The sequence below is a fragment of the Polypterus senegalus genome, chromosome 1, assembly GCF_016835505.1.
Source record: "Polypterus senegalus isolate Bchr_013 chromosome 1, ASM1683550v1, whole genome shotgun sequence".
Classification (NCBI taxonomy): Eukaryota; Metazoa; Chordata; class Cladistia; order Polypteriformes; family Polypteridae; genus Polypterus; species Polypterus senegalus.
Window position 1 is genome coordinate 324,336,271 of NC_053154.1, and position 11,223 is coordinate 324,347,493.

Sequence of the window (11,223 nt, forward strand, 5' to 3'; positions counted from 1 at the left end):
CGGAAATTGAGAAGGATGATTTGAAGTCAGATATGCATGTTTCCTGGTTGTTTCATACAGTAAAGCCTTCCCTTTTCTTATGCTCACATATTTTTCGCAGAGGTGCAATTTCTAATCCACCTGCTTATAGTAATTGTATGAGGGATTTCCTGGTCCCCCTTAATTAGGGGGCTCAAAATCTCACGTGGCAGAGGCACATCCTCTGCTGAGATGGCATGTGATTAAGAGCTCACAGGTTCAAGGATGATTTGACAGTCTTGCTTAGAGTCAATAAAAAGGTGGAATTGCTCTTTGTGCCTCGGCAGGTCAAGAACAAGAATAAAGAATGATCTCAGTCTGCTTGACCCTGCTGCACTTGAGCAGACACCTGGTCAAAACCAGCTGTAATTTAAAGTGCAAAGAGGCGGCATGAGCAGAAGAGGCGCTGCCTTGGGGTGGCAATTAAATGTTTGTTTTCAGCCTCCAAAAATGAAGACGATGAGAAAAAAGAAAAAAAAAAAAACAGACTCACAACAGCCTTCTTTAAATGTGAAATGGGCTATACAGCAGGGGCCTTTTTTTAAACATTGTTATTGAACTATCAAACACATAGGAAAATGTATGCCTGGGAGGATTTTCTGCCAAGCGTAACACAACACTTAAAAATATAATTATATCAAACATCAATACTACACTTAAATATTTTACATTGTGTGAGGAATGAATAAAGTCACTTCAATGAAGACATTAAGGCTTTAGGGAAATTTCGAATGCGTGTTTGACGTGATTAAATCGTCCTGTGTACACATGGGCTTACAGAAAAAAGAAAAGAATTCCCAGCCACTAAACATTTAGACAAAGTGGGAGTGAGAGACTGTAGTGATTTTGACAAATTCTCTGACTTTGCTTGAACTTTTATACAAGTGCCACGTGAAGAGTTTGGTTCGTATTAGTGTTGTTATTTTTTGCATGTGCTTTGTGGTGAAGGTATCCATGAATGGCTTTCTGTTAACTGACTGAGAAAATCATGCTGTGCTTTAACCAAATACTGCTTGAGTAAACTGGACTGTTTTCGTTATGAATATTTTTCATAAAAGGTGTATGTTATAAATGAATCTAGTGACAGGCGGCATAGTCCATTAGTAAAAGACCAGGCTCCCAGTTCAATCCTCACTCCACACTCGCTTCACGGCTGACCAGCTACTCCTCACATTTCTAAATTTAGGAGATAATTGTTACATGAAGTTTGAGAAGTACAATAACGCTGTAGCAGTCTGAGGTCATGCTTTCTACGAATAAACGATATGGAAAGAGGCATTGATTGAATTCTATTTATATGGTTTATGTACAGTACAGTAAAGTGTGTCCTATTAGCCAAGGTATTGGAGAGTAATGCACAGTGTTGCTTGCTTAATCCTCATCTTTGGCTCTCTGTGTGATGTTGAGTGTGTTGCATCAGCTATCAGAGGTCCACGTTTATAAATATTAAAATATCTGTACACACATGAGCCTTGGGTGTCCATTTACTATGTTAATACCCGAAGGCGAAGCAGTAGTATCATTGCCGGTGCAGTTTTCCACATCCCAGCTGACATCCCATGTAAACCTCAAGCCGGTCAACTACACTTTCAGGACTTGCATCATCATTTGTAACTGCTTTGGGTAAAAATAACGGTAATGTAAATGGGATCAAATGATAACCATCTTAAACGTTAATGCTGAAACCTCAAAGATTATATGATTTGTTAAACCAAATGAAGAGCGCATCATGTAAGATGAAAAATTCAGGCCTAAACGATGTTTTCTTTTAAAAACACTTGGCCCCACCATTTCTAACAAGTTGAAAAGTAACACATATTTATCCAAATGAACAAAGCAGAACAAGGCCTGATCCTTCACTGTGAATAGTCTCAGATAAATTCTGTGCTGATGAGGACACACAAAGGAAGAAAAGCAGACATCAGCGTTTCAGTCATATAGATATAGATATATATATAGATATATAATAATAATAATAATGATAATAATAATAATATGTTCACACTCGCACCACAGAATCACAGTTTTCAAGAGGTTCAACACAAACAGTATCAAGAGTTTCATTGGATTTTACACTTGAAATTTTACATTCATTCATTTTCTCCTCCCAATATACGATAATTCGATTAATTACAGACGTAAATAATTTACAATAAAATAACAGTTTTTTGTTACATATTTTGCTTTATACTACAGTAGGTTTCATATAGCACACGCACTCATTTGTTTGTATGACCAAGATGGATGGCACATTAGGACGGCTCATATATTATAAAAGAAGGCAATTAGAAAAGCAGGAAGGGCGAAGGGGAGAATGTTTGTTTTTTTGTTTGTTTTTTTTCTTAACATCCCATATTCTCCTCCAAATTACCGTTTGCTATTGAAAACAGACAGTGGCCAATTCTGGGTGTCTCTTGGAGCTGCATTGAAATAAACAGAACATTACAGACATGCTGCTTTTTACCCAGCTGGTATGCTGTAGGATCTGACGTGGGATTTACTAACGTTGCAAAGATCACCATATCTACATTATACACGTAACACAATTCTAAAGGATCAACTTGAGACAAACAGAAAATACAGCAGTGTTTGTAACAAAATATTATTTCAATCAGGTTTTATAAAAAAACAAAAACGGGCCTGGCTGGTGCTTAATACAACACCTAAAAGCGTGGTGGCAAGCTGGCGTCTTTGCTGTTTTGTAGGTTAAACTGCTTGCCACACAGCAAGCCAGCCAAATGCTTATAAATAATAGATGGCTGGCTTGAGTTTGTAATGCAATGCATTACCCCAGTTATCCCCAGTTATCCGTGTCATTTTGGTTGAGAAATTAAGTTCATAAGCAGGTACCAAAAAAGGGAAGATAATTATTGAGAATTTCTTCTATATGTCTCAACCAAACAGCAGTGTTCATTCACGCTTTGGGAATCTGGATTATTACAGCTTATAAATATTTTCTTGTGCTCTGCATAACAAAGATACTTCTTTTTTTTTTTTAACGTTTTATCGAATGTGGTTATTGGCACTGATGCTCTCCAAACAGCTTAATGCATTTTATATATAAAACATGATGATGTGTTACTTCTTTCACATTTCTGTCATTGAATTTACTGTATCAATAAATAATTCTCCTCCTGTTGTGGAAAGCGTTCTGATGCCAATTAAAATATTGGACTATTACATGTCGGAACTTTCAGTGTGAAAACATTTATTGGCTCCTCATAGGTGAATCAACAACAGAAAAACAAGATGCAAAGACAGAAGATAAGGAGGTCAGTCAGTCCAGGACTTTTTTGTCCATAACGTCCTTACTGTTGGTCCTAGAATAAGGTTCAAAGGCCGACGAGCTCAGATATCTAGCAGACAGTTCTTGCAAGTTTCCCGCCAACGATCCAGCCATGGTTAAGGGGTTTGATGAAAGCCGACTGGCAACTGAACCTAAAAGAGAGGGCATTGGGAAGCTAAACAGGCTGTGGCCTGGTGGTGAGGTGGGCAGGCCAGAAGGTGCTCCAGATGTGGTTACTGCAGGTAATGATGGTGAACTCCCAGCTGTTCCCGAGCCTGTTGTCCCAGTGCCATTGCTGGCAATGTTCATGGATGGGCCTCTCAAGGCTGATCCTAGGGTGGTGTTGGCACAATGAGGCAGAAGTCCAGGCAAGCCTGGTGGTGGCAGTAAGCGGCCCTGCTCCAGAAGCCTCAAAACACTGCAGGTGGCTGCAGTTTCCGAGACCACCGAGCGAAGCTCAGAGTCCTTGCCTTGGTCTTTCTTTTGTTTAGTGCGCCTGTTCTGGAACCAGACTTTTACCTGCAAGTGTTCGACAAATAAGCAGAAAAAGTAAGGGTTAGGATTTTTCAAGGTCTCTCTTGTTTCTGTTCACTCACTCCTTGTGTAAAATTCATTAACATTTTAAAGTATATAAACAGGAAAACATAACTGTAACATTAGGAAAGCACTACATTTTTAAAAATAATGGTTTTAACAGAACTTTACTGGACTGTATGGTTCCTTGTAGAGCCATTGCTTGACAAAGAACCATTTCATTCTGGGTGGTGTTCTTTGCATATCAAAATTGATTCTTTGGGATTTGAAATGTGTCCAAATATGCAGACAAAATAGAAATCTTTAAGGTTTAGGAGGCGGACAGAAACGTTAACTTAGCCAGTAAGAGTCCTTTTAACATAAGGGACCCATTGGTATTTCACAAGTCTGTTGTCATCTATTCATGCTTATTTATAGGACCTGTTACGGATCTAAATAAACGGGTCTGTCTGGAGCCTTCATTTGGATGGTTCCAAAAATGATCCCCTATGGCATTGCCTCAAAGAACCACTTTGGCACCTTATTTTTTTAAAAGCATAGGTGTTAGGTTTTTTTTTACTTTTTGTGTTTGCTCATGCATGTCTTTCCACCATACATGCTTTGACAAAATGTTTTAACAAAATGCTTAATACTTACTGCAGTTTTTACTATTTCCATGTATTCCTTATCAAAGTCACAGTTAAACGTTCTGATCTCGTCATAATACAAATTGAAAAAAATCAAATAGTGCTTGATAGGCAAGGAATGCAAGGCAATACATCTACACAAGCAGTTTTAGGAAAGAAAAGCAGTTAAATTTGTTTTGCTACAGGAGGAATAGGGCAGTCAAGCAGTGCTGGTAGTCCTCATGACCTTCTATCTGTAAAAACAACTAAGGTTCATTTGTATGTGTATGTCAGAGCTAACAACAAAGGTGTGAGATTTACTGGTTTGAGTTCATTTCAATTAAAGCGTAATTAATTTTTTTGCCAACAGTCCTGCCATTAGTAATTATTTCTAAAAGTATACAACAGGGCTAGATAAATGTGGAATTACAGTAAAGCACTTATTGACATAATCAGAGTAATCTACCGTTAAAGAGAGGCCGAGCGATTTGTGGGGAGGTGGGGGCTGCTTTCTGCTGTAGGCGGGGTGCGCCATGAGAATAACTCTTTTTAAAGATTCCCCTCACAACGACATGGTACCACCTGAAAGCCCACTCTAAATTGCGAAATATCGACAAAAATGCTTTAATAAAAGAAAAAAAAGTTTCGCTTACAAAAAACTGCACTTTTCATCCGTCACATCTCCCTAGCAACCGAGTCAGTGTCGTGACGCTTTCGCAGTTTGCTCGAGAGAAGTCGCGTCAGCTGAGCGCCGCGCTTAGTGCCTTTGCCTTGTAGCCAAGTGAGCAAAGCTACACGAATAAGTTAATAAAAAAAATCGAAAAAAAGTCACCGACCCCGCACGTCCCCGCAATAAAATTTAACGTCCCGATAAGGGATTATTGAATAAGCACGAGAGCGGTACCGTGCGGTCACGTGGTTGACATTTCACCCGGATCATAGGAAATTATGAACGGCGCATTCCCTGAAGCTTGAAAACGATGGCAGCTATTGCATAGCGGCAGGTAATAATACAAAGTAATTTAGAGACCTGCAGAAATCCACAAAAATAATAAAAAAGCCATACATCTTACTCTTAGTTTCTTACTGGATATTCGATCAAACGAAAAACTAGGTAAAGCATGCTTTTTTTTAAAATAGTACATTTTGTTTTACTACAAAAAGAAAGAAAAAATAAAAAAGTGCACCCAGGCAGAGTTGATTGTCTTCGTGACCTTCTATGACTGAACACCGCCTGAAATGATGAAGACTATCTATCTATCTATCTATCTATCTATCTATCTATCTATCTATCTATCTATCTATCTATCATATAGCGCCTTATCTATCTATCTTTATTATTATTATTATTATTATTATTATTATTATTATTATTATTATTATTATGTTGCTATTGTGGCCCCCGCGGGTGACAGAAATGCCCAAGAAAACCCCCCAGTCCTACTATGATGGACACTGCGTTTTTTCCATCTTTTTGTGTTTCCCATCTATGTTTTCCAAAGCCATGTTTGGGGGAATTAAAACAAGTTGACGGTGGGCTTGTAGTATCTTTAGCAAGTTTTTCGGTGACAAAATCTCGACGCTATAATTAAATACGTGCCATTTGTTATTATTATATTTTACCCATTGATCGGATTTAAAGCTTTTCCTGAGTCAAAAACAACTCAGATTAAAATAATTCACGCATCAGTTACTGCTGAGCAAATAAGGATTTTTTTTGTCGCAATATTTTTCCATTCAGCAAGCTTTTTGTTAATTTCGTTTTAGTGAGAGTCACCTCGCAGTTGCGCGTGTTACGCAGTTACAGAAATTCGAAACAGATCTGAATCTGAATATACTTTACTAGATAACTAGAAAAATGATATGTAATATGTAAGTAAAGATTAAAGATGCTGTTTCAAATCTCATTCAGATTAACAAACTTAGTTTTTTGCCTTTTTCTCTTTAAATTATATGTGTAATAATAATACACGTACATTTATTAGTATCTTAACTTACATTTTTTAAATATTTTTCACAGTAAATACAAACTGTCGTCATTAGGTCTTTTCCGGACGTGTATCACAATTTGATATCTGGGAGTATTATTTTTTAAAGACTAAAATATTGTATATTTTAGGTAGAACGGCAAATTCACAGTTGACTGTTATAAGTGATATTCTTATGATAATCTCACGCATTTTATATCCCCGTTTTCCTACTTGTGAGCTACTTTAAATACGTTCATATTTGGTATTTACAAATCAAAGTAAGATATTTAAAATATCCGTGAAAACAGGGCTTAGATGCAAACTTTATTTTTTGTTTGCTGATTGAAAGGCAAAACCTGATCGATCGATTTGAAAGGCAGACAAAATTCATAAAATATCTCACAACAGGCACACTTTTTAAAGTTATAAACTCATTTGTTTTCAGAATAGCAGTCTTGTGAAATGCCTTCGTTTGAATTTAAAGGTGCAAAGTCCTCTTCGCCATCAAAGTGTGTGCAGCGTGTTTGTTATTCTTTAGGAGTAAAAATGAAGACCCTTACCTGAGTCTCAGACAGATTAAGTTGCCTTGCCAGCTCTGTTCGTTCTCGTCCCACCACGTACTGACATCTCTGAAACTCCATTTCTAATCTGTAGAGCTGCTCGGCTGTAAACGATGTTCGGGTGCGCTTCGGCCGGTCCAGATCCAAACCCTTTGGCAGAATGATCTCTCTGATGGACCCTTTGGCATCTGAAGTGGAAGGACATGTTTTTGTTTTCGTTTTTTTTCTTATGAATAGTGCTCTGGAATCTCCGTGCTTGAAAATATCATTTACAGTATCGAATCATAAGATGTATTTTGGTGTACATAAAAAGCTACTGAATACATCACACTGCTTATTATATTTATTAATAAGCTCATCCATTTTTTTTATATTTGTGCTCACAGGCGCTTACTTTTTTATAATACAAGAAACACCTATAAATTATATGAATACCCATTTTAAAACAAACACAATTATTTACGATTTGTTATATTTATCTGCATAATGATTGGAGTTAGAAATACATTTAAAACAATGTATAGACTATCAATGCAAAACAAAGATTTTGGTACTTGCTCCTTTTTAAGCTTTTATGGCTGACAGAACTTTTACATAACATCACATTCTCATTCACAAATTGCATTTCAAAATATGTAATATGGCCTGATGGTAATAGCATGCATAAAAAGGTAAACCGGATTTATTAATACAAAACACACAGACAGCTCAACTAAAATGTATTGGAAACTGACAGTAACAGATCTCTTCAGACATTACTGTTTTTGAATAATTTAAATGCCATTCCTATTGACTTACTAATTATAGTTATAATACTTTAGAATTGACCATTTTTTTCACACACTGCGTAATCATTTCTTAATACGCAAGGAATACCAAATAGATTGTTAAATAATTCTGTTTTCAGACAAGTAATTTATTAAATAGAAGCACATTGCTTCACTTAAAAAATAAAACCCAGTGTTAGATATTCTGCTTTAAACGAAACACATTCAGATTACAATTAAACAAAACAGATCCTTTAATAGATACCTCTTTTTCTGCATCATGAATTTGCTTGTTAGAAATATAATACAAGGAAAATTTAAAGGAAAAAATGGCTTTGGGTATAAAGTGAAGCAGTTAAATCTATTTTACTACAAGAAGAAGAGTGCAGTCAGGCACAGTGGTAGTCTTCATGACCTTCAGTCAGTAAAGTCAGTTAAGGTTCATTTTGTTAAAGGGTCCGCTGCACCACAAATAAGGAGCGACTACACAATTCTCTATCTATCTATCTATCTATCTATCTATCTATCTATCTATCTATCTATCTATCTATCTATCTATCTATCTATCTATCTATCTGAATTGTAAAATTAAAATTCTTTATTTTCACATTGAAAGATCATGTTCTTGTATATATTGGAGAGCATATTATTTTTAAGTAATGACACATTATAAATTATAATGCTACAACTAGAATTAGTTAAAAAGATGATCTTTTCTTACATTTATCTCAAGAAATCTGCTATGTGAAAGTAACTATTTAAAATATTATGAATTTCCATTTAGAATCGCATTATTTAAATGTTCATGGTCTGTCTCAATTATCAGTGTCCTTTTACATTATAGGAATGTTTGTTATGTAAAGTATACATAAACATTAAATGCCTTCATAAATGTTTTGCAGTTGATATGTTATTCTATACATTTCTCTACATATGCTGGAAAAAGTTGGGGTATGAGAATGGAAACACATATATTTTAAAATATGACAATATATTGACAAGACTAAGCCTCAGAAGAACACACCATATAAAGCTCATGGAGTTGGAAGTGAACAAATGACTATTTAATATGGTTTATATCTTTAAATACATGTGTGGTATTTAAACAATTAATGTATTGCTGTCTAAAACTAATTTTGCTACCATTGGTAGCCATTCTTACTTGTTTAGCCTTGAAATAAATTTTATAGTAGAAACATTCCTTTCTAGTAGAATGTAAAAACATCACAATACGCCACTCACCACATATTGACTTAAATAAAGTTAAATATAGGTAAAGTATCATGCATTAGGTAATGTTTAACTGTATTAAAAGCAATATTAAAATATTTTTTAGGTTTATTTCATTTTAAAAATATTGGATGATTATGAAATGTGTATATTTTGATCAATACCAAATTCTACGTTTTCACAATCCCTAATGTTGGCATGTAGATTTATGAATTTCAGTATAAAGATGGTTTGGAAATAAAACATTAAATGTAAGTGTTTGGCATGAAGAATCGCTGCTTACAGTGCAAACGTCTGTGCTCTGTTTCTTTTGAACACAGTGTAGTTCATGTGCATAGTATTGAAAAAATGCTAACATATACAAATTGCTTTGTTTCAATGTCTGGGCACTAAAAGGAAATGTATTTAAGTGTAACGCATGTAAGCATATCTGAATTTTAGAGCTGCTACTTGTCATGCGGTCTATAAGGACACAGATATATATGACCTGATTTCCTCTGAAAATTCCACGTTTAACCAAAAAAGATATAGCATGGCTGATCTGCCCCTGTAAACCCTCACTGCGTCCTTAGTTGCTTTGATTTCTTTTTTTTTTTTGAAAAGACCGATTAATGGTGGCCTGAGCAGCACACCGTATTCTTTATGGGCTTTCAAAACAGGACATAACAACAAAAGAAGACAACTGAAGACAAGGAAGAGTTTGAGAGCCCAGAAAAAAAGGAGCCCTTCTCTCACCTCTGACCAGTATCCTCCTGCAGTAGTCCGGATCTGAGGAGTTGCCTTTGTTTTTTTCACAGTTTTCTGCTGAGCCTGAAGCTGAAAAAGTATCCTGCTGCTCCTTCAGAAATGTTTTCGAAAGGTTTCCTTGGGATTCCTTGCTATCTTTCCCTTCCTTGAGCCCATTCTTCAGCACAACGTTGGTCTCGGCGTCTTGATTATATCGGATATCCATGCTGCTTGGTGTCTCTCGAACACGTAGTGCAAAAAAAAGCCCCCAGAAACTCACACACACATATACTGTATGTGCAAAATTACTTCTGGATGGAGTTGGCAATATTGCACACTGTTCTGTCCAGCTGTTGAATTTTAAAGCTCCTTTTCAACACAAGAACGGCTTCCTAATGCAACGAGAGATATTTGGTTCATCCGTTTCGCTGTCCTATGATGGTTGTCCAGATTCACTTTGCCCAATGATCAGGGGCTTCCTCTTAGAAGAACTCCACAGTGATTTAATGCCTCAGCCTCATCGCAGGCACATCTAGATGTTAGATGATCTCCAAATAATCAGAGTCAGACGGACGCACGCTTGCTGTTTCAATTGATTACGGTAATTTTGCAGCCTCCACATTTGCGTTTCCTCATGAATACACTAAATTGTTTGGATAATATAGTGGGTCTTAATAGACGGTTTCTGTGCTCCGTCCCCAGTCAAGCAGAATTCAGAAGGCGAATAAAGTGAAATGATTGGTCTCGGTGGCCCGCCTGCAACACACACGACCGTTGAATGAGACTTCTCGAAAACTTCTGAGGTGTTTCATCCTGAAATCCCTGGCGCGCACTCCTTCATGTTCAACTTCTAGAGGCTAGTAGAGGCTGCCTTTCATTAGACTTCTTGTTCGACTTCTTCTCTTTTTGTGTTTCTAATTATTATTGTTATTCTTCCTATTATTGGTTGGTGCCTTTTCTTCCCCCTTCTGTGAATTAAGCGATGTCAGCAATCCTTCTGCAGCATGCTCTTCCCTGTTGCATACAGGAGGCTGCAGAAGGAAGTGCCCTTTATTTTTTCGTTTCAAAGCCCCTCCAGCTGATTCCACTGAAGCCTTCTCTTTTATTCACGAGGCAGCTCCGCCGCCATCATCCATGTTCCACTTGCCTGAGACAGCTCGGCCGTTCTTAGTGTCCCTGGCAGTACTCTGAGCCACCTTCAGGATCTTCTAATTAAAAGCAAGTCCTTCTTTTCATATATATTCACCAGGAACAGACAGTGCGGAAAATCACAACTAAAAAAAAAAAAAAGTGTCCCCCTAGCCGTTGCATTGTGGCCGTAACAATATCTGCGGGAGCAGCGATGGCTAGTAATCCAATAAAGCTATTGATTAGGCTACAATGATTCAATTCAGGCAAGCGGCCTTGTGCGAATAGCCTGCTCCAGACCTCCTCATCACCTCGCAGGGCAGAAGCCCTCTTCACGCTGCTCTTCTTATTCAATCCTTTATGGGAAATGTAGAGCAAAAGGAGTGAAAGATGGCAATT

The 11,223-nt window shown here is 36.9% G+C and overlaps 1 protein-coding gene across 1 annotated transcript; it reads right to left on the bottom strand.

Moving 5' to 3' along the window:
• Positions 1 to 2,026: 2,026 nt before the first annotated feature.
• On the bottom strand, positions 2,027 to 9,935 carry vax1 (ventral anterior homeobox 1). Its single transcript, XM_039742553.1, has 3 exons — positions 9,706 to 9,935; positions 6,974 to 7,161; positions 2,027 to 3,823 (listed from the first exon to the last, which is right to left on the bottom strand). The coding sequence occupies exons 1-3, from the start codon at positions 9,920 to 9,922 to the stop codon at positions 3,296 to 3,298; spliced, it is 933 nt and encodes a 310-aa protein (XP_039598487.1). The 5' UTR covers positions 9,923 to 9,935; the 3' UTR covers positions 2,027 to 3,295.
• Positions 9,936 to 11,223: the final 1,288 nt, after the last annotated feature.

Excerpts from the sequence above, each read along its gene's own strand:
- vax1 (XM_039742553.1), bottom strand. The coding sequence starts at position 9,922 with ATGGATATCCGATATAATCAAGACGCCGAGACCAACGTTGTGCTGAAG. Across the intron at positions 7,162-9,705 it reads CAGGAGGATACTGGTCAGAG|ATGCCAAAGGGTCCATCAGA; the intron begins GTGAGAGAAGGG and ends CTTCCACTTCAG. Across the intron at positions 3,824-6,973 it reads TTAATCTGTCTGAGACTCAG|GTAAAAGTCTGGTTCCAGAA; the intron begins GTAAGGGTCTTC and ends GAACACTTGCAG.